The following is a 22,045-nucleotide window of genomic DNA, read 5'->3' as shown; positions in this document are numbered from 1 at the left end:
CCCAGAACCATTCTTGCCAAGGGAATATTCAGCATTGTTACTTTATGGGGGGAGCACCCTGTTAGCAAGGCCTAACTCCGCTGTGTGGCTGCTGTTTGCAGGTGGGCCTGTTGCCAGACCTGTAGTGGGAGGGTGGGGCAAAGCTAGTCAGGCCCAGAGGCTTGTCCGAAGTAGTGGGATGGGGATCAGCACCATGAGGCTGCCAGACAGCTGTGGGGGGAGAGCAGAGTTTAGTGCTCAGCCCTAAGTGTCTTGGCCCAATGGCAATCAGCCCATCACCTGTCCATTGCTCAGTGCAGCCCCTGGCACTGGAGGACATCTGGTTCCAGATCCTGCTGAAATTGCTGCTCCCAGGGAGAAAGAAATGTGCTACCAGGGCAGGGGGAGAGCATAGCAGCTTTGAGATCCTAAACTTGTGTTTGGCCACAGCTTCAGCCAGTCTGCACCCTTCCAGGGTTCGGGCATGTTCATTGCACAGGGAGTGCAGCAGCTGGCTCTGGGGTAACACATAGTAGCCACTGCTAGCACTAGTGGAAGAAGTGATGGCCCCCAGAATCCCTGGAAGTCGAGGCCTGATGCTGCTCAGGGTCCTGCACAGCGCTGGGGAAGATAATGCAGCCTGAGCACCCCTCATCCTTTTCTAGCTGATTAAAAATGATCAATCGTTTTAGTTCCAGGATCTTTATCAAAAACTCAGTTCGAGTGACAGAGAAACGCAGATGCCAGCCAGCTGCCAGGGCCACCCATTCCCAGTCGTTGGGCTCCTCGGTCATAGCCCACACTGTACAGGATGGCCTGGCAAGATGCAAGTCCTACATACAAATGGGGCCCTCACCCTGGCACTGAGTCAAGGAGAGCAGCATGGGGGCCTCTGCCCCTTCCCATGGGGGTCGAGCCACGACCGGAGCCTAGCCCTGTGGTAGAGCACATGATCACCCTTGGAGATGCTGTTGCCCAGTCTGTCCCGGCCCTGGGATAAACTCCCAGGAGCTGCACATTAGCTGGATGGCTGTGAGGCCCCATGCCAGGGCCATGGGGGAGTGGGTGGCAGATAGGCCCTGCCTCTCACCACTTGCCCCTCTTGCTCCAGTCCTTGGGGGTGAAGTGCAGACATTTGGAGTCAATGCGCAGGATCCGCTTCAGCATCGCCCGCTCATGCCCATCCACTATGTCCTCCGAGAGTGTCAGGATGTATTGGCCCTTTAAGGGAGAGAACAGGGGCCCAGGTTAGCGATGGGGTTCAAGAGAAATGTCTTGTCAGGGTTCCTGAGAAAATTAGTGAAGGGACCTGAGCCAACCTAGCTGCTTGTTCCACTGATGTGTTTCGGTCCCAGGGGGCAGCCCAATCAGCACCCCCTGTCTCCTAGAGCCAGGGACAGACCCCATGAGTCCTGCCTCCCAACCCCCTTTAATTCAGCTACCCTAATGCCTTGGTATCTCTCCATGCTAGTGACATATACAAGGAAGCCACTTGCCCCTCTTGGGTACTGCTAGGAATCTCATTGCCTGCTTCCAGAGCATTCCTTCCAGGGTGGATACCTTGTAGTAATTGATGAGGTTCAGGTACTGCAGTGTGGAGATCACATCCTCCTTCTTGATGCTGGTGATCTCGCTGATTTCGCTGAAAGGGAATGGGAGACACGAGGGGGTGGAAGTCAGTGGCCTGGGGGGTCACTGGCGGGCAGGGGGGTGGGGTCGGAAGAGAGGCTATGGGAGCCAACAGCACCTTCCCCGTGTGCCCTGAGGCCATTCTGTTTGCGACCAGCCCTGGAATCACAGTCGAGGAAATGCTTTTGAAGCAGCCCTCTGTGAAGTGTTAACTCTGACTCTGAATGACAGCTGGGTCTGTTCTCCATCACTGATTATTGGTGCAGAATCCTCTGCTCTAGGATTGAGGGTGGAGTTTGGGATTGTGGGCAGGGCACTCACTTGATGGTGATCTGTGGGCGCTCCCCGTTCTCAGACTTCAGGTTCATGAGGATCTCCAGGATGGTCTGGGACCAGTAGCTGCGGTAGGAGAGGAGCCCAAGGTCTGAGAGTGGCTTCTCTGGTGTCCCCGTCTTCCCTTCTACCTTGGAGAGCTCATAGCCTGGTGGGGGGAGGAGACGCGGTGAGGGAGCTGGAGATCTGGGGAGGGAGCTGGGATGGGAAGGTGCCACTTACTGAATTCGATGAGCAGCTTGCCATAGCCTCGCCTTTGGTATGGGGGCAAGGTCAGGATGCAGGCAACATTGTAGTCTTCCGTGGACTCCTTCTCCTACGGCAAACAGCAAAGGATTCACACCTCAGCCAGTAGCTGCAGATTGCTTTCATGCTGGGTGTTCCAGTGACGACTCTGCCATCAAGACTGCCACAGATCCCCATGCCTTGTACCATGAGTTCTGGCCCCAGCCCCTACATTAATTCCTGCTCATGCCCCCTTCCACAAATCCTGACCCTGGCCAGAGATTCCTGCTCACGCACCCTCCCACAGATTCTCTCACAGCCACTGTGGCCCCCTGGCACAGATTGGGACCATGACCACATTCATCTGGGCCTTCAATCCCCACCTATGGCCATGGCCACACCAGTCCCCTCCTCCACCACAGCCACAAATTCCCATCCATGGTCACAGTGGCCCCTCATTCCAGATAGCAACAGCAGCCCACAGACAGAGCCTGGTCAATGGGGGAGTGGCTGTGACAAGGCACAGTGATTCCCTGACCAACGGCTAGTGTCTCAGATACTCCCAACTTCTGTGACTCTTCAGGCATCCCCCATGGGGAGGTTCTGATCCCATCAGGCAGCGGGGCCAGCCCATGGGATTCCTATCATACCACAGTGACCCGCTCTGACTGGCCAGAGAACAGTGGAAGAGCAAGGGCTGTGACAGGAGCAGGGATGGAGGGTTTCATCCGGGGAGCACAGGGCAGTGCCCCCTCACCTTGGAGAAATAGCCCACGATGTGGAAGCCCTTGCAGTCATACTCCGTCATGACATAGAAGAGGAAGGGGTCAGTGTCATAGTACAGGGTCTTGTGGTCCAGGAAGCACTTAGCCAGCAGGCAGAGGTTCTGTGAGTAACTCTGCAGGGACGGCAGAAGCCAGAAGCATTAACATCCCCACTCTACTGCCAGGATGTGTGTGTGTCAGCTCGCTTCAGGGGGCTGCTGGGGAGGGCCCCAGCTCTAGTCACCAGCCCCCTGGCCTAATGGGGATCTGCACTCAGACCTTCTTCAGCCTGCTTCATCAGAGTGGCTCAGGCCACGGTATTAAAGCCGCATGTTGCCCAGGACACTGTCATAAGCAAACTGGAGAAATGTCTTAGTCGGTGTTTCTCAACCTTTTTGATACCAGGGACCAGCTTGCTGCCTTCCTGACCTGTGTCAGGGAGATCCCAAGGACCAGCTTTGGTCTAGATAAAGTTACTTTATGGTGAGCACACAACTAGTTAAAAGACCGTATTCAAATGCATCCGACGAAGTGAGCTGTAGCTCATGAAAGCTTATGCTCAAATACATTTGTTCGTCTCTAAGGTGCCACAAGTCCTCCTGTTCTTTTTACTCAAGGGGTAGTTATCAATGGTTCACTGTCAAACTGGGAGAGCAAAGCTAGTGGGATGCCATAGGCATCAGTCCTGAGTCCCGTACTATTCAATATTGTCATTAATGACTTTAGATATTGGAGTGGAAACTACGCTTATAAAATCTGCAGATGACACCAAGCTGGGAGAGGTTGCAAGCACTTCAGAGGACAGGCTTAGAATTCAGAATGATCTTGATAAATTGGGAGAATTGGTCTGAAATCAACAAAACAAATTTCAGTAAAGACAAGTGCAAAGTACAGCACTTAGTGGTAGTCCTGCTGAGAAGAATCTGGGGGTTAAGATGGGTCAACAGTGTGATGCAGTTGCAGAAAAGGCTAATATTTTGGGCTGTATTAACAGGAGTATTGTAGGTGAGATGTGGGAGGTCCCATTCTATTCGGCACTGGTGAGGTCTCAGCTGGAGAACTGTGTCCAGGTTTGGATGCTACAATTCTAGTTAAGTATTAGAATTGGTTTCCAAGGGACGTTGTAAAATCCCAGTCACTGGAGGTTTTAAAGGTTGTTAGACAAACACCTGTCAGAGATGGTCTAGGTTTATTGGTCCTGTCTTAGCACAGGGGCTGCGCTAGATGACCTCTTGAGGCCTCTTCCAGCCCCACATTTCTAAGATTCTATGGAGGAGGAGGGTGCAACAGAATCCCATATAGGGGAAACTGAGGCACAGACGGGCAGGAACTTCCCCGAGGTTACCGAGAGAGGCATCAGTTGGGCTGGGAATGAACCCAGGAGTCCTGACTCCTCTCTGTTGTAGCCACTAGAACCCATTCCCACAGCCAGACATCCCTGTCCCACACCCAGGTTCCCACACCCTGGAATCAGGCAGTCTCCTAAGGGTTAAAAGTGGAACAGAGCACCCCACCCCAGCCGTGCCCTAGTGAGGGGACCTCCTGCCCCAGACCTGCCCCTTGCCTTGTTCTTGCGCCCATCGATCTCAAAGAAGGAGATGGTGCCTTTGCGGTAGATTTCATTTCCAGGTGGGTGCCGCAGGTCGCACTTGGTCTGTGGGAGAGAGAATCCCATGGGAGCAGTCAGACCCTGCAGCTTGCACACGAGCCAGCTCGATTGCAGAATGACACCAATGATTGGGGGTCAGAGGGACTGAGTTCCAAGGGAAGAGAGAAAGAACTGGATGCATCTAGCGGAGTTCAGGGGAGCAGCTAACAGGCTACTTGGAGCCAAAGAGTAAACCCCCCAAAGATCGAGTATGCCTCTTCCTCTCCTTCCAGCTGGTAGAACTAGGATTAGAGAATTATACAGCTACAGGGACTCCTCACCCCGCACTGAGATGCGATTCCTCTGGGGTGGGGCAAGGGGGCTGTTTATACAGGGGCCTGGTGCCAAGTGGGGCCAGAGTCAGCACCAACTTGGAGGGAAATGCAGCCCCTACTGAGTCACCCACCCTGCTCCCTGCAGGCCAGAGCCCCTAGTGCCATGCTAGGGAACACACTCAGGGACAAAAGCCCTGGGATCATGGAGTCAGGGCTGTGCCTGCCGGGGGCCATGCAGGGGCACGGGGAGGGTGATACGTACTAGGTGCCTCTGCAGGCACTTGAGGCTCTTGACGTATTTGAGGCAGAACTCGCAGAGGTACAGCACAGGCAGGGTGGTGAGCTCCTGTGGGTAGGGTGAGAAGTACCAGGGCTTCAGGCGGTGCCGGCCCAGCTCGATGCACTCTATGTTCTTCATGCGTGTGATGATGTCGTCATGGCTGCGGTCCGACACAAGGCTTCCCGTCATGCGAGGGGCCGAGGGGATGCCGTCAGAGCTGTCCTGGGAGTCCTGCAGGCAGCACAGAGGCAGGGTCAGGAGCTGCTGGACATGCCCTCCTAACCCCTCCTCTCTAGGCCCCACTCCCCACTCAGTCTCAAACCAGGCCTCCCTGTGCCCTTCCCAAGGGCCTCCAGAACCCAAGGCTGGCTGCTGATGGTATATGTGCTGTGGCACAGAAAGGAATCCTGGCTTCTCTCCCAGATCCTGCAGGGAATCCAGCTCTGAGAGAATGGGCCTGGGAGATCCCCCACCCCACTTCTCCCCACCCAGCACAACCAACCCTGATGGTGCTGCAGCCTTTGCCTTGGGCAGGCTATGATTTCACCTATACTGGGGCTCAGGGCTGCTTCTTGAGCCAGCAGCATCTCCCCCAGGGAAAGGGGCAGGAGCTAGCAGAGAGCTGGGGAGATACAGTTCCGGTCAGCAGCTGCTCCAGGCCAAATCCTGGAGGGACCCCATTGATCACCCATGGAGTGGATCCCTGCCCGATGCCCTGGGAACTTGAAAGAGCTCCTCCACTGCTGGCTATGGCTGGTGGCTTCCTTGGCTGGGGGAAGCTAACACCCCATCCCTCCATTCAAGTCAGGGCAGAGTTTACCTCATCTGTGCCCAGGCAGTTGGACTTCCTCTTCCTGCCAGGCTGGGCAGCCACGGCTCTCCTGGCTGAGCCGTTCTGGAAGAGAAGGTGAGAGGGGTGTTATGTGCAGGCCATGGGCAGGAGGAGGGATCATCCATTTCCTGGCAGCAGCACAGGGAGGGGCTCTGCCTCCCATCATCACCTGACCAGTGGGATGGAGCTAGGAACAAGGCAGTTTTAAGGCAATCCAACATCACAAGGCAGGCCCTGGCCCCACCTAGAGCCAAGGAGTCAGGGCTGGAACATGGGGACCCATCAGAACTTCCCCCAGCAGGCAGGCAGGTGTCATCTCCACTGGGACTGAATCCTTTCTGCTCCCCATAGAGCGCCTTGCTGAGTCCACTAAGCAGTGGGGCTGGAAGTTAATGCCCCTTGGAGTTGCCCAGGGCAGCTGTATTTGGAGGGATTGGCTCAGGCTCTCTGCAGACTCAGGCATTGCTGTATTGGTTGCATTTGGGTTACATTTTCTCCCCAAGCATGGGAGTGAGAAGCTGTGATTTTGCCCTGATCACATGACTGTAGGAGCTCAGGCCCTGGTCTCAGGGTAATAGTTCCTGGGCCTATACCCAGCCCTGGGCAGGAAGGAGCAAGGAACAGTGCCCAGAGCTCTTCCTCCTGATGGAAATACCCCTCCCTCCTGCACATCCTATCAACCCCTCTGCTCTTACCTGGGGGAACACAGAGGCTTGAGTGGTCTCTGTGGAAGCAGGGACAGGGGTTGCTGGGGAAACCACCTCCACCTTCCGTTTCTGAAACAGACCCAAAAAATGGTTCATCCACATGGGATGTTGCAAAGCTTCACAGTCCTCCGCCCCTGCACAGCATTCCCCACGGGCGCAGCTTCTCATCTGCAGATGTACGGGCATCACAGTGTCTTGTAATCTCAAAAAAAACTTTCTAGGCCGTTTATATGGGGATCCTTCACCCAGCACTGACTTGCAGCTGCCTCTGGGGTGGGGCACAGGGCTGTTTATACAGAGATCCCTGGCCTGGCGCTGAGAGACCTCCCGCTCTGGGGTGGGATCTGAGGGCTGTTTAACAGCACACAACAGTGCTGCATGACAGCATAGAGCAGGAGGATAAGAATCTCTTTTCCAGCCAAAACTGCATGAAGTTCTAGGGAGGCAGAAAGTAATCATCCAAGCTCTGATTTGGCTAGGACACCGTGGTTCACCCCAAGACTCTGAGGGAAGGGTTGAGAGATTTTTAATGACCAAGAGTGGTTCCTTATCTGCATCATTTGATTGAGGTCTCACTCACCCTTTAGCTTCACACTAACTGTGAGGGAAGAGCGCCCCCTATTGAGCCCCTATTCCCCACACTAGCATCATGATATGAAGGACAGTGAGCTCTGTGTGGCTGAGCTCTGTGTGGCTCTGGGTGTGGGGAGAATGCCCCCTAGTGAATCCCCAGCACCATGCCTTGGGGGCCTCCCATGCAAGTCCAGACCCAGCCCGACCCCGGCCAGCTTGTGTGACCTGGCGCGATCCCAGCCTGTGGCCATGCCCAGACCATGCTGAGGACACGAGGTGGGGGAGGTATCCCCAGCACCGGTGCGTACCGTTGTCCGATGGTTCGGCTGGACACAGGAGCTGGAGGAGAGGGGTTGGTCAGGCTCCCCGGGAACAGCCTCCCTCTCCTTGGGTAGGTTAAAGCGGAGCGTTATCTGCACTGGGATGGGCAGGGTCTTACCGCTGGCTGGAGTTGAGGCAGGTTGTAGAGACAGATCCAAGGTCTTCCTCTGAGTAGGGATGAAGATGGTGGGGGGGAGTTACCAACACACCCGTTGGGGGAGAGGATGCATTGCTGGTCAGGTGAGGGGGGCATGGCGCCACTGTCCCAGCTCGCGTGGGCCAGGCAGCGAGAGGAATATGTGGGTCCAGAGAGATGTGGGCCCTGCTCTTGGGATAAGGAGTACTCTAGCATCCCTGCCTTGGAGACCTGTGTTTGCAACCCCTAAGTCAGGATCAGGTGGAGGGAGCCGGCCTGAGCCATCAGGGAGAACACTCTTCTGGGTAAGCATCCACATCTCCCCATCCCTCCCTGCAATCCCAAGACCCTCCAACCATCTTGATCCCCAGGCCAGCACTCTCATCCCAGACTGCCCCCTATAGCATCCCCAAAGCAGCACTAGCATTCTCCCTGGCCTGTGGCTAGCTCCTCTTACCACTTCCCGCTCTGGGGAGCTGGGTCGGGAGCCAGGCAGCCCATTCTTGGTGGGAGTCTTGGCTTCCTTCTTGGGGAACTGGATCTTCTTCAGGTCCAGCCGGTCATGGGTCACCCATTCATCCAGACGCTTGTTAACTGCGGTGGTGGGGAGACCAGGTTAGTGGTGCTCTCTGTTAGGGTGATGGGAGAGGAGGAAAGAGGCCCCTGCAGACAGCCAGTCCCAGGCAGAAAAGTGGTGCTAAGACTGCCCAAGGCTGGAGAGGGATGGATGAGCTGCGGAGGGGAAGGCAATGCCTCATACTGGTGAACAGCACCACCCTCTGGCCATTTGGACCGTTGAACCCAAAACATTTACCTCCATCAGTCTCGGCTCCAGAAGCAGGAGTCCTGGCTTCCTCATATGAGTGAGGTGTATGATGAGAGGCGAAAGGTCTTCAGGCGGGAAAGTAACACGCCCAGGAACTTGGGACATTCATAACTACGGCCAATATACGTAACGCCCCCACCTGTGTGTGTGTGCGCAACAGGGGACCCCCCCAAACAGGACAAACAGCACAGTGCCCCCTGGGCAGTGGGGTCAGCTCTGATTCTGAAGTAAGCGCACCACCTACTGGGTCCCTGACCCCACTTGCCACAGTACTCTGATGGGAAACCTCAAAGGATCCAGAGTTCCTTGAGCTGGATCAGAACCAGCACCCCCTAGAGGGGAAAGGCCCAGTGTCCCACTCCCCCTCTGAGCCAGCCAGTCCCCACAGTATAAGACCAGATTTGAGACAACATGCACTAGAGGGGAAAACCCCGTATCCAATTCCCCAGAATCCAGAGGAACTCCCTATTTTTATTCATGTTCTGGACCAGCCTGTGTCAGTAATTTCCTAGTCTGATTCCCAATCAGCCAAGGGCCAGCCAGTTTACTCACAGTCAATGTAATGCACGTAGAAAAGCTTCCGGCCACTGATGTCCTTAACACTGAGGATTTCCGCCAGAGCTGCAGGGGGAGAAGGAAATAGCATTTCAGAGGAAATTTCCAGTCAGAGCAGAGATGCAAGAAACCCTCCCTTGTAATGTTTATACACCACAGGGATCCAGCGCTAGGAACAGAATGCACAGAGTGGCTGCTTGACACCAGAAATGGGCAGGGGGAAACACAGTGACAACAGGCTGCATGAAGTTAGGTGCTGCAATGGGAGGGTTGTGCCTAAATCTCATCCCCACCCCCCACCCCTGCTTCTCCCTCTCCCCTCCCAGAACTGAGAAAAGAACACAGGTGGCCTGGCCCCTAGTTTTCTACTCCCTTTCCGCATCCAGGCTGTGGAAACAAGAAGTCCTGACTCCCAGCCCTCAGCTCTAACCACTAGACCCAACTGCCTCCATATAAATACCACCCCAACAATGAGTGGTGAAGGCAGCATATTTTACACAAAGACTGACAATTTTTCGAAATTGCCATATTTTGATAAGACCTGAGTTTGTGACACTGTTTCCCACGAAACACTTCAGCTGTGATGCTGCGCTCTATAACATGCTAGAGGACTCAATGGGAAGTGCTGGGCATTGCGGGATCAGGGGCAATCTCCCAAATATTGTTTTCTTTCAAAACACTTTTAGAAGGGTTTTTTTTTCCTAACCCCATGTTGATGCTTATAAGGGTTTTTTTCCAGCAATGAAGAATTTGACTATGGATAGTTAAGAGTGAAACTGCATTGAGCTGTCAAATGCACACAATGAACAATCTGGGTAAAAAGAAAAATATGTATATTAGTTTGATTCAATTTCTTCGGTTCTAGTCATCTTGGGCATTACTTTTAACTACTATAGGTCTCAAAGGCGCACGGTCACACAGCTAAGAGTGCAGGTCAACTGTTTAAGATGGGTACTGTACTGTGGAAAGCAGCAACTCTGAAAAGGACATAGGTTCATGATAGATAACCAGCTGAATAGGAGCTTCCAGTGTGACGCTGTAGCTAAAAGGGTGAATGTAATTCTTGGATGGATAAGCAGAAGTACCTCAAGCAGGAGTTACGATGGACTATAATAATAATATAATAGCATTACTGGATACTGTGTCCCATTCGGATGGCCACACTTCAAAAAGGAAGCTGAAAAATTGGAAAGAGAGCTAAAAGAATGATTTGAGGTCTGGAAGACTTGCCTGACAGTGAGTGCAATCTATGTCGCTTATACAGGAGAAAGTTAAAAAGTGACTGGACCATGCTACATGGGGAGAAGATTCTTGACAGCAGAGGGCTCATTAATGTAGCAGATAAAGTTAGAAGGTGATCCAACAGCTGGAAGCTGGATATTCAGGCTAGAAATGAGTCTTTAAAATCAAGATTAGACATTTCTTTCTAAAAGCTGCACTCTAGCTTGACCACCACATCTGGGCTGGATGCAGGAATGGCTGTGATGGATTCTCTTGCTCGGGTGATGCTGGTGGTCAGAATGGATGGCCAGTCCTCTCCGCCCTTGGAATCCATGATCACTGCGTTCAGGTTTGGTCACCCCAGCTCAACAAGGATGTAGCAGAATTTGAGGGGGGTTCAGAGATAGGTGAGCAATAGGCACCTGCGGGGGGTGGGGTGGGGGAACTCTCCTGGGAAGAGAGATGAAATGACTGGGATTGTTTGTCTTACAGAGGAGATGAAGAAAATGTTACATGATAAAAGTACATAAAAGAATGACTGGGTCGAGAATGGGGATGGGAACCTCTGTTCTCCATGTCTCATAGCACAAGAGCAATGGGAATTTCAGAGAAACTTCAAAACCGATCAAAAGACATTCTTTTTCATGTAATACACCATCAGCCTCTGGAACTCATTGACACAGCTGAGTGCAGGATCCCAAAAGAGACTGGGGGTTTATAGGGATAATGAGACTATCCAGGGTCAACAGGAAAAAAACCAGGAGTTTTGGAATCCTCCCATCCTCTAAATATTGGGGGAATCCACCCTGTATCAGGTTATTCCACTGCGAAGTAAGAGATTTTACACCTATGCTCGTGGAATTGTTTAAGTGGGAAGGCTGTGAAGAGTATAAAATAAAAATACCCTCTGCAAGTTAGTTACATATTTAGGGCAATGCCCCACATGATTCTATTGAATGTAGCAGGATAAATAGTCGCAGAAGTTGGGAGGGTGATAATATAGACATATGAGAAGTTATCATGTTATTACAGGAGTGTCTGGAAAAACACATGCTGTTTGGATTTCACTGGAATAAAACGTTTTTCATGCTAGAGCTTGGTTTTGTCCCAACTCTGGCAGCATTTCACTACAGCCAACATTTTCTGTGTCTATGTCATTCATTATAAATCATAATTAATACACAAATGGTGTGATTAATTATATATTAATAAAAGAGTGCCCTGGGAGTCAGAACTCCTGAGCTCTATTCCTGGCTCTGTGAGGGGAATGAAGAGTAATCTTTAGAGAAGGGGCTTTGTACTGCCGTCCATAACTGTAGCATCGGAGGCATGGAACTTATTGGTTCTCTTGACAGCTCTGGGAGGGGAGTATGGACTTCAAAAATCTCTGAACCTACTGGAAAGAGCAGAGGAGTAGGAGTCAAGACTCGAAGATTCTGTTCCTAGTTCTGCCATTTGACATGTGACTATGGACAAGTTTCTTTCCCTCCCTATGCCTCAATTTCTCCATCTATAAAATGAGAATAATACTAGTGACCTGCCTGGGATTGAGGCTTCATGGAGCTTTGAGATCTCTGGCATTACTATCTACACCTTTTTTATTATTCACTATTTGTATCATGATAGGGCTTAGATTAATTACAGATCAGGAGCCCATTGTGCCAGACAACAGCCAGACCCTTATCAGTATCCGGGCTTCTCCCCATGGTGCCAGGCACTGCAAAATGAGAGACAATCCCTGCTGGAAAGAGCTCACAGTCCAAGGATATGATGAGAGGTAACAAGCAACTGGGGAGAAAGGTGCACAAGGAATCATCTGTATTTGTAATTACCAATGACCACTCAGAGGCCAGCGCATTCCTGCAGTACATGTCCTCAATACAGTTCTACAGTTACATGAGACCATTCTGATTCTGGGGCAGTACCCTGGGTATTACTTCCAACTTATCTGTATGTATGTATATATATCTATATCTTCTTACTATATGTTCCATTCTATGCATCTGATGAAGTGGACTGTAGCCCATGAAAGCTTGTGCTCTAATAAATTTGTTAGTCTCTAATGTGCCACAAGTACTCCTGTTCTTTCTGGGTATTACCCAGTGTCTCCCTCGCCCAGTGTGTGACTAGCCCCTGCCTTCAAATGCTGCCCTGGGATCCTCGATCATAACCTGAAGAGGAGGTGGTTATCACACACACTTAGGGCACCCCATATCCTATTCAGGAGATGGGCAGGTAGGTCCAAAATGACTGGCCTACATTTCCCTCCCCAGGGAGCCGAAAACTCAGACCTGGAGGATGTCAAGGACTTGAGATGACCAACCACCCCCACAATCTGGGTTCAAGGGCTCTCCAAGAAAGAGGGGCCCAGCTCCACATACTTACTGCCCCATCACACTCCCTGTTCCATCTTCCATAAATATCCCAACCTTAACCCTTCTTGCAAATAGGGCCCCCCCATTGGCCCATCTCCCCCTCCACCCCATCTCTTCATTGGCCCCAACCTTATAGCCTCCTTAAGACCCTCCCTTCCCACAGGGAGCACCACAGCCCTACATGTCCCACCCCCTCCTCCTCTCCAGATAGCCCCCATCGTACTCATATACCCTCTAGCCCCTCCCCTCCCCCTTAGGCCACACCCCTTCCAATTGGCCACGCCCCTCACTTACGCCATTCATCTTCGTTGTCCTGGTTGCGACGCAACACGGGCAGGCGGCAGCCTTCGGTCACCTCCCCCTGCGGGCGGGATGCAAAACGGTTAGCGGGGACTCCCAGGAATCTCGCCCCCACCCTGCCGGACCCCACCCTCCGGACCCCACTCACCACCTCCGCCATCTTGGATGCTCGCCGGGGAGCGGGGCCTTCTCTTCCGTTCCCCGCGCCGGGACACTTCCGGGAACGCGTAGGATCCCTTCCGGTCTGTCATAGCTACTTCCGGCCCACTCAATATCAGCTTCGGTAGCGTCCGGTCCCGCCTTGGCCCTGCTCAGAATTAGTTCCGGGAGCACGAGGACCCCTTCCGGTCCCGGCTAGGCCCCACTGTGGGGCTGTTCTTGGCGCCCGCCTGGCTCGGAGACAATCTGCGGAACCGCGGTTAGGGAGCGAGGTGTAAATGGCGGCAGCGGGGGTTTGACCCAGCACCGGGGCAGCGAGCTGGGCTCATGGGAGGAAGTCATGTGACGCGGCCTGAGGCGCCTTTAGCCTCATGTGACACAGCACGAGGCCAGTTGAGGGCTCGGCAGCGTGTGTCGAGGGGTCCCCGAGTTTCGGCTCCGCTCCCTCAACCCCGGGATAGCGGGAGCCGCGTGAAACCTGTCCCTGGAGCCCCCGAGCCCGGCACAGCAGCCAGCCAGCCTGGGCCCACAGCGACCGGACTTGGAGCCCCAGGGACTCGTCTCCGGGGCTGGGAGCCAGGGATCAGGAGTTCAAGGGGCTTCCATTGTTTGCTGCTAATATTTCCACCCGCTTCCCAGCCCTCTAGCTAGGGGAGTGACTAGCATCCTTTCTATTGGAAGTTAGGAAGCTAGGGGCACTTAAAGTGAAGCTAGGCCTAGAGCCCATCTCTCTAGTGCCTCCATAGCACTCGCTGGCCACCACTTGCCTTGCCTCAGTTTCCCCAGGGAATCTTTAATCCCTTTTCTGGGGGCTTTCCAGGTCTGTCTTTTAATCACCCTTTTATCAGGAGTTCAGCCTTAGAGAGGCAATCTCTTCTCTCAGCATGCCCAGGATGAGGGCCCCATTCAGCAAAGTGCTGTACAAACATAGAACCTACCTCACAATCTATAAATCAAGAAATGACAGATAGATACAGCCAGACAGGAGCAATGAGACAATCCTGGTCTGCATGCTGGGCAGTGGGTTCACAACACCAACTACCTAAACGTCATGCTTTTTGTAGCCATTGTGACATAGTGGGGCTTTTCCCTTGTTATGTTGTACGTGAGCCTATGTGAGTCTTACTGTTTTGCATGAATGCTGTGTGCCTCAGTTTCCCTGTGTATTGCACCAATGTCTAGGTGGTGGGAATAAGGGTGTGTGACTTTGACAGGGGCTGCTCCAGCTGCCTGCATGGATGCTATGGCCACCCCTTCATAACTTGAGACCTAGGAGGGGGATGCGACCAGGTGACTCTTGGCCCGGGAAGTGAGACAAAGGCCGGAAGAGGAACAACGGGCAGGGCAGGGGCCAGGCAACTGGAAGCTAGTCAGTTGTGGCTGGCTTGGGGCATAGGGGGAGGGCTAGAGCCCTGGCTCTGGAATCCCCTCCCCTGCAAGATGGACTTGGCTGAAAGTCACTGATATCTATGCTAACAAATTCTGTCCTACACTGTGTTCCTGTCAACTAATAAACCTTCTGTTTTACCGGCTGGCCGAGAGTCACATCTGACTGCAGAGTTGGGGTGCAGGGCCCTCTGGCTTCCCCAGGAACCCCGCTTGGGTGGACTTGTTGCGCCAAGTGCACGGTATGGAAGGGGATGCTGAATGCTCCGAGGTCAGACCCAGGCAGGTCAAAGCTGTGTAAGCTTCTTACCATGGTGACAATATGCTCGGAGAGAGGAGGCATGCTCCCCCAGATTCCTGTCTGGCTTCATAGGGAGTAGTTCCAGAGCTTCACCCCGGTGACTCCGTGACAGGCATCCCAACAAAGGATAGTTTGAAGGAGGACAATGAGATGGCTCTGTGGGTATTTACAGTGAGCTCCTCACAAACATGAGTGATAGCATGGGAGAAAGGATGAAGGGACTTTGTTGACAAGTGTAACAAGTGGGCAGTGGATATTGGCAGCACATGCTGATTGGGGATGGGAATTGGCTTCTTTGTACTAAATGAGAAATCATAGTTGCTAGAACTAGGGGTGTTGCTGCATTCCTTGGCTTGAAGTGGTTTCCATTAGGAACAGGGTTTACAGTTTGGTTCAATGGCTCTTAGCACCTCCACTATACAAATTGTTCCAGCACCATTGTGAGAGATTATAGGTCAGGTGGGGATTGTCCATGGACGGCCTTGAAAGGGAAGAGAAGCAGTTTATGACTGATCTAGGAGAGAAGGGAAGTAGAGAGAGGGGTGACATGGTCAAAGTGAGGGCCTAGGAGAATGATCTTTGCACCAGCAAAGGAATTTACAACAAGGAGTGGTCTCCCTCAGAGACTTCTGGGGGAAGAGGTAAGGTGATGTGGCTGTGTCCTCCTTAAGGGAGGTTGGTGTGAGTGAGTTTATTTGCTAATGGTGCCCATGGTGTCCTAGAGACAGAGAATAGAAAAATAGCTCTGCCAAGAAACAGCCTTGAGGGTTCACCTCTGAGGTCCGAAGCCCCCGGGGCGACTGTAGGGCCATCAAACATTGACTTGGCCATTTATTGCTGTGGCCATTTGGCCTAAAAACCCATTGGGGAGGCCACAGCAGCTGTGGTAAGACTCCTACGCTTCCTGTTTCCTTTGTGGCCTTGTCACAAAGTTTATGGCACTGTAATGTCCATGTGCAGCCCCATATATAATCTTGTAACACCCCATGCTGGTCCCTGTCCCTGTATAATCCAGGGGTGCCCCACCCTAGTCCCAATGTTTCATGAACTGGTCCCTATATGGCCCCAAAATGACCCACTGTAGTTTCTAAATAACCCCAGAGCACTCATTGGCTAGGTCCTTATACTAGCCCATAAATTCCCAGTCGCTATATGTCCCAGCAGTGCTTCTCCCTCGACCCTGTCCTGGTGCCCATATGGACCGATTCTGCCCAATGTGTGGCTCCCATATAACAGGGGTTCTCAACGTTTTTTCTTTCTGAGCCCCTGCCCCCCAAATATGCTATAAAACCTCCATGGCCCACCTGTGCTGCCACAGCTGCTTTTCTGCATATAAAAGCCCCACGCCACAGCGGGTGCCGCAAAGCTAAGATGCTCAGGCTTCAACTTCTGCCCCAGGTGGCAGAGCTTACGACCCCAGGCTTGAGCTCTGCACCGCTGGGCTTTGGCTTTCTGCCCTGGGCTCCAGTGAGTCTAACACTGGCCCTGCTTGGTGGACCCCTCCCTCCCTCTCAAACCTGCTTGGGGCCCCGCACCCCTAGTTGAGAACTGCTGTTATATAATGCTCCATCCTATCGCCCCTCCAATCCTAGAGTGCTGCACCCTAGTGCCTATATAGCCTAATAGTGTCACACACACGCAAGTCCGTATGGTCACATGACACCCAGCCTATGGGTCCCATACATAGGGTGACCAGACAGCAAGTGTGAAAAATCGGCACAGCGGGTGGGGGGTAATAGGAGCCTACATAAGAAAAGGACCCAAAAATCGGGACGGTCGCTTTAAATGGGGACATCCGGTCACCCCACCCCTATGGCTCTGTGACGCCTTGCCCTGGTACCTGCCGCCTCTCTCTATTTCTCGGCCCCTCCCTCTCTGGTTTGGGATTCGCCCCTGCTCCCTTCCTCGCTGGCGCTGCCGTTCTTCCGGATCCGTCGCTTCCGCGCCTGCGTGGAATCCCCCGCTCCTTTGCATGATGGGCGGGGCTTTCCCAGCAGCGGGGCGGGTCACGTGGCGCGGGCATTTCCGCGAGCGGCGTAGCTTGCGAACGGATACAGCGGCGGCGCCTGGATCCGATCCCGCCGGAGGCCCCCGCCTGGACCACGCCCCCTCGGCCCCGCCCCTGCCTCGGACCCCCGATCGGGGCCGGAGCCCCGCTTCCGCCTCGGAGCCCCTCGAGGGGCTGGACCCGCCCTAGCTGGGCTCCCAGGGGCATCCCCAGCGGCACCCCTCTCCCGAGTGGGGTGGGGACCCCCGTAGGAGTCAGAATCCCCCCATTCCCTGCCAAATCCTCCCCCTTGGCGCCTACATCCCCCCGTCTCGGGGTGGGAGCAGCTGTTGTACTGGGACACCTCCATCCCCGCACGCGCTCTTATTGTGGACTGGGGTCCATCTCCTGAGCCCCCACGCAGGGGCCAGCCCTAGCCTGCGGAGCCCTCCCCCCCCAACCTAGTATCCCCTGGGTTCTTCTGGTTCCCAAACTGGGAGCCCCCCTCCTCGACTCCCTCCAACCAGGGAGCCCCCACCCCCGTACCTTCTTGATTCCCAGCCTGGGTCCTAGCCTGACTTCTGGCAGAAATGGATGGTAAGTGTGTACCCCCACTCCAGCAATATGGACTTTCCCCCAAATCCAGAACCCCCATTTACCTCTGGGGTGTCTCTACTCCCTTCACCCCCGTCTCTGGAGGGGCGTGTGTAAAATGGGAGTCGCTGAGACAGTTGGGTGTGTGGAAGCAGCTGAGCTTATAGGGACGGGGGGGGGGAGGAAGCCCCCATTATTGGAGTGCTGGTTCTGAATATGGGGGGCTTGGAGAGCAGCTGGGATTCCCCGGGAACGTGGGTTTCCCCTGCTTTGTCCCATCCCCTGCTGCCCATTATTTCTCTAGCTGCTGCATTTCTGGGTCCCTGTCTTGTTTTGAAAAAGTTTTGTTGTGGTGGTGTCTGGTGAGACCTGCTTCCGGGGCCTTGGTTGGCAGCGAGTTCCTTGTTTGCTTTGGGGGTCAGGCAGGCACAGTGGATTTGGGGGCTGAAATGTGGTGTGGGGGGAAGAGATGAGGATTTGTGTGCCATAAAAAATGCCAACACATTGGGAAAAACACAGATAGCAGAATCCTTCGGCATGGAGGAAGGGCCGGGCTGGAGTTGACTGGACACTGTACAGCATAGAAACGGCAGCTCTGACGTGATATATTTGAACACCTAGTTCTTATATAGTGTGGCACTTTCTGTATTATCCCGTAACCCAGAGCTCTTCTGTCTCGCCAACCAGGGCAGAAATACAGTGACAGAGTAAATTAATCCCTTCAAACCGGAAGTGTTTTGTTGTTATGTGTTTGAGACTTGAGGAACTCAATCTGTTTAGCCTAACAAAGAGAAGGCCTGATTTGATCTCTGAGCACTACGTGGGGAACAGAAATTTGATAATGGGCCATTCAGTCTAGCAGACAAAGGCCTCACAAGCTCCAGTTCTTGGAAACTAGACAAATTCAGACTAGAAATAAAGTGTTTCTGTTTTAACAGCGAGGGGAATTAATACACTGGGATGACTTCCTAAGGGCTGCAGTGGATTCTCCATCATAGGCAACTTTTAAACTAAATTGGATGATTTTTCTAAGAGATCTGCTCTAGTTCAATCAGGAATTAATTCGGGGCTGACCTATATGGCCTGTTATACCAGAGTTCAGAGTAGATGATCACAGTGGTCATTTCTGGCTTTAGAATCAGCAAATCTATTTGTATTGCACTACTATGTAGGAGCCCCAGTCATAGCCCAGGACTCCTTGTGCTGGGTGCTGTACAGACCCAGAACAGAAAGATGGTCCCTGCCCCAACAAGCTGACAGTTCCTACTGAATTAATTGTGTGAGTGGCTCATGTGCTGGGTGCATCCTCCAGATTTGTAGCTCACTAGAACTGTACCACCTATGGACTCCAGTCAAGATTCTCTTCTGCCTATGTACTTTTCATGAAGATGTCCTCGGTGTTGCCTTCCTTAGAAATTTGGAGGTGGCGGAGCGGGGAGGTTTGGGCAGCTGGGCCTGTAGGCTCTGGAGAAGAGTTTGTGACTGAGCAAGCCACCCATTTTGGCTGAATGGCTCAACATGAAACAGCTGATTGTGTGGATGTGTTGGGACGGTCCTCATTAGAGTTCAAAGTTAAGGTGGCGATTGTTGCAGGGGGTGGGCAAGAGCATGTTGGTGACGCTCTGTTTTTAAAGGGCTATTTTTTCACAACCTAGGGAGCTAGAAAGGATGGATATATCTATATAACAAACTCCATTTTCCACACCCCCATCAATTCAGGCTATCTCCACCCCCAGTTCTCTGCTCCTTTCCTACCCTTGTAGGCTCCGAAGTGGGGAACTACAACAAGCCCTAGAAGTCACCAGTCCTCATGTGTCAGGGCTCCGGTTGAGGGGTTGGGAAGGAATTGCTCCCCACCCAGCTGCCTTAGGGAGGTGGGGTGCTGGGCTGATGGAGCCCACTGGTTTGATCTGGTACAGCTAATCCTAAAACTTCCAAGTGCCTTAACTAGACCCTGCCACCAGAACCAGAAGCCCAAATACCACTGGGGCTAGTGTGCCTCAGCAGCAACTGAGACAAGACCTTAGGGTTAAAATAAATAACACCATCTTTTCCCTGCTGCTAATACCTATTTATTAGGTGTATTGTGGTAGCACCTAGACTCTCTTCCCCCTCCCCATCCCCCCGACTGAGGTCAGGGGATGGTACTGGATGCTTTCCAGACCTCTGGCTGAGACCTAGTGCTCCCAGTTGTGGTGGGCACTGCCCAGACACACAGCGAGGGACAGGCTCTGCACAAAGAGCTTCCAACTGAGACCTTGTCTAAGGTAAAAGGTTTTCCAGCTATGTTGGTTAGGAGTGTAGAACCCACGGCCAATGCAGTGGAGACATCTTTGCTGGTATACCCTGCCTAGCATAGACAGGGTGTTGAAAGACACAGGGTGAGAGGGGAAACTGAGGCACAGAGAGGGAAAGGGACTTGCCCAAAGTTGGTGGCGGACCTGGGAATAGAACCTAGGTGTCCTGAGTCCCAGTCCAGTGCCCTAGCCACTAGCCCTGGTGCAGGGTAGGGATTGTCTTTCAGTGTGTGTCTCTGCAGTACCAGACATGGTGGGGGGCTGTGTGGCTCTTGGCATCACAAAGCGTTCCCAGTCTTGGCCAGGGCCTGTAGATACTTCTGTAATACGAGTAATAATAATGGAACAGGTTATTCTGATTCTGCTCTCTGTTATCCACCCAGTCGTAGGCTCTGATTCAGCAAGGTGCTTGTGTGTAATTCTACCCAGCATGAGTATTGATATTGCTGTGTATTTCATATGTGTTGGTAGCACCAGGAGCCCCAGTCCCGCAGCAGGACTCCATTGTGCTCGGCGCTGTACGAAGAGGACAAAGGTACTCCCTGCCCCAAAGAGCTGGCTGGGAGTTACTGCAGTGAATGACTTTGAACTCAGGCTAATTGCCAGGCTGGATCAGGCCTGAAGTCCTTCTAGCCCCATCTCTGACCATGGCTGTGAAACCAGCTGCTGCAGAGGCAGGCAGTGGGAGCAGCTGAGGGGAATAATCTGGCCCCCTTCAGTAGTCTCCTGCCCACTCTGACTGGATAAGAGCAGCTTCATTGCTGAGGCAGGAGGTTTGATGTCCCATCCAAAACTCTGTCTGGCTTTCCAGCCTTTGCCCTACCAACTCCATGTAATCTTGTTCACCAGAGAAATGGCCAGTCCCTTCTGGATTCCTGCTCAGCCCCCAGCCTCAGTCGTAGCCTGTGGCAATGGGTTCTGCGGGTGAATGGTGCCGTGCATGGAAATCCTTTCCTCTGATCAGTTCTGAATTTGCTGCCTTCTGATCTCAGCCAGGACTCGATTCAGGGCACGCCTATGGCCTGTGTGAGAGAGGTCAGCCTATCTCAGGGGGCCCTTCCGGCCTTAGAATCTATGACTGTCCTAGTGCTGCCAGAAAGCAAGGGATGCTCCCAATCTCTCCTCTTTACCATCCTTCGCTCAGATCCAAGGTGAGCAGCCCTCACTGCTCTCCACTGTTCCAGGCCTCTCAGCCTACTAGGAGCCACCTGCGATTCTGGGCCCTGTAGGAGGTGGCATGCCTAGTGCTGTGTGTGACTGCACCATTGGTTTATATGCTGGCATTGGAAGACCCTTCATCCCGCTCTTAGGGCACTGTGTAATTTGTTTGCTTTTTGACTGCTGCTTTTAATCAATTTGTCCCATCAGACGCCTGAACCCTTGGTCTAACGCACATATTCAATATTATTTGTATTATGGTTGTAACTCAAGATTCCAACTGAGATCAGGGTCCCCCCATGTGCACAGCTGGGGGTGGGAGAGGGGCCATCCTGTTGTGCCAGGCACAGACACACAATATGAGAGAGTCCCTGCTCTGGAGGAGCTCACAGTCTGAATAGACGAGGGGTGGATGGGGAGGCAGAGGCACCAAGAGGGGAAAGGACTTGCCCAAGGTCACGCAGCAGCTCGGTCGCAGATCTGGGAATAGAACTCAGGAGTCCTGACTCCTAGGACAGTGCCCCTATCCACTAGACCACGCTGCCTCTTAATTCTTGTCAGTCATGCATCATAGTAGATTTCCAGGCCAGAGAGCCATTCCTGTCTCCAGCCCAGATCTGGTGGATGAGCTAGAACATTGGTTTTAGAGTGACGTGTGAGCTGGATGAAAAGACCCCAAGTAATAGATACTCCACCCAGTCCTAGAGTCAGCTGTTCTAATGGTTAATCCCCCTCCCTGTTAAAAATTTGCTGAATCCATGAGATTCTTTATACAGAAAGGCAGCCTTGAACTCAAAGGGTTTTTTAATAGAAAGAATCAGGGGGAAACATCTTTTTGAGTTCAGGCTTTAGAAATATGGCACAATACGTCAGCCTAAGTAATTTAGGAGCCGGTCTCATTTTAAAGAGACTTAGGCGAGACTAGGAATTTAAACTCCAGTCTCTCTCACTTAGGCGTGTTTGAAAATTTTCCCAGGCTGACTGAAATAATCAATTTAATTCACTGGCTACAGTTAATCCCGCCGTTTCTTTAATTTAGTTTTAAATGTGAAGCCTGTTTTGATAAGAGAAGTATATGGATCCAAAACATTTAAGGTTTTGTTTAATAAAAATGCATTTTAGATGCTGTTTTGTGTGTTTAATTAAATTCCAGTCACCATCCTAATGCAGCTTGACACAAATAA

General features: G+C 52.6%; 2 protein-coding genes across 4 annotated transcripts in view; one reads left to right on the top strand and one right to left on the bottom strand.

Annotated features, from left to right (window-relative positions):
- Positions 1–665: 665 nt before the first annotated feature.
- On the bottom strand, positions 666–13,635 carry KAT5 (lysine acetyltransferase 5). 2 transcript variants are annotated; one of them, XM_073351680.2, is made up of 14 exons: positions 13,128–13,635; positions 12,974–13,040; positions 9,081–9,149; positions 8,160–8,296; positions 7,554–7,733; positions 6,661–6,741; positions 5,954–6,028; positions 5,116–5,364; positions 4,495–4,584; positions 2,924–3,064; positions 2,164–2,251; positions 1,930–2,089; positions 1,540–1,621; positions 666–1,200 (listed from the first exon to the last, which is right to left on the bottom strand). In XM_073351680.2, exons 1-14 carry the CDS (start codon positions 13,137–13,139, stop codon positions 1,066–1,068), a joined length of 1,566 nt encoding a protein of 521 aa, XP_073207781.1. In that variant the 5' UTR covers positions 13,140–13,635; the 3' UTR covers positions 666–1,065. The 2 variants fall into 2 exon arrangements, with proteins under 2 accessions (XP_073207781.1, XP_073207780.1); XM_073351679.2 differs by having other exon boundaries at positions 2,164–2,257; positions 13,128–13,623.
- Positions 13,377–22,045, top strand: part of RELA (RELA proto-oncogene, NF-kB subunit) — a 23,938-nt gene continuing 15,269 nt past the window's right edge. The window contains exon 1 of one of the 2 annotated variants that reach the window (XM_073351677.2): positions 13,377–13,397. Coding sequence is in view for 1 of the 2 variants with exons in the window: in XM_073351676.2 (XP_073207777.1) it covers positions 17,403–17,409 (7 nt within the window). In the remaining variant the exon portion in view is untranslated. Of the gene's footprint in view, positions 13,398–16,804; positions 17,410–22,045 lie in introns of those variants that run through there. The other variant, XM_073351676.2, reaches the window with a different exon arrangement.

The sequence above is a fragment of the Lepidochelys kempii genome, chromosome 7 (assembly GCF_965140285.1).
Source record: "Lepidochelys kempii isolate rLepKem1 chromosome 7, rLepKem1.hap1, whole genome shotgun sequence".
In the NCBI taxonomy this organism is placed as follows: domain Eukaryota; kingdom Metazoa; phylum Chordata; order Testudines; family Cheloniidae; genus Lepidochelys; species Lepidochelys kempii.
This window is presented reverse-complemented; position numbering and strand designations above follow the sequence as displayed.

What these genes read in the sequence shown, in the direction of transcription:
- KAT5 (XM_073351679.2), bottom strand. An exon ending in CTACGTGCATTACATTGACT is followed by an intron (nt 8,297 to 9,080) that starts GTGAGTAAACTG and finishes CCACCACCGCAG; the next exon opens with TTAACAAGCGTCTGGATGAA. An exon ending in AGTGCCTGCAGAGGCACCTA is followed by an intron (nt 4,585 to 5,115) that starts GTACGTATCACC and finishes TCTCTCCCACAG; the next exon opens with ACCAAGTGCGACCTGCGGCA.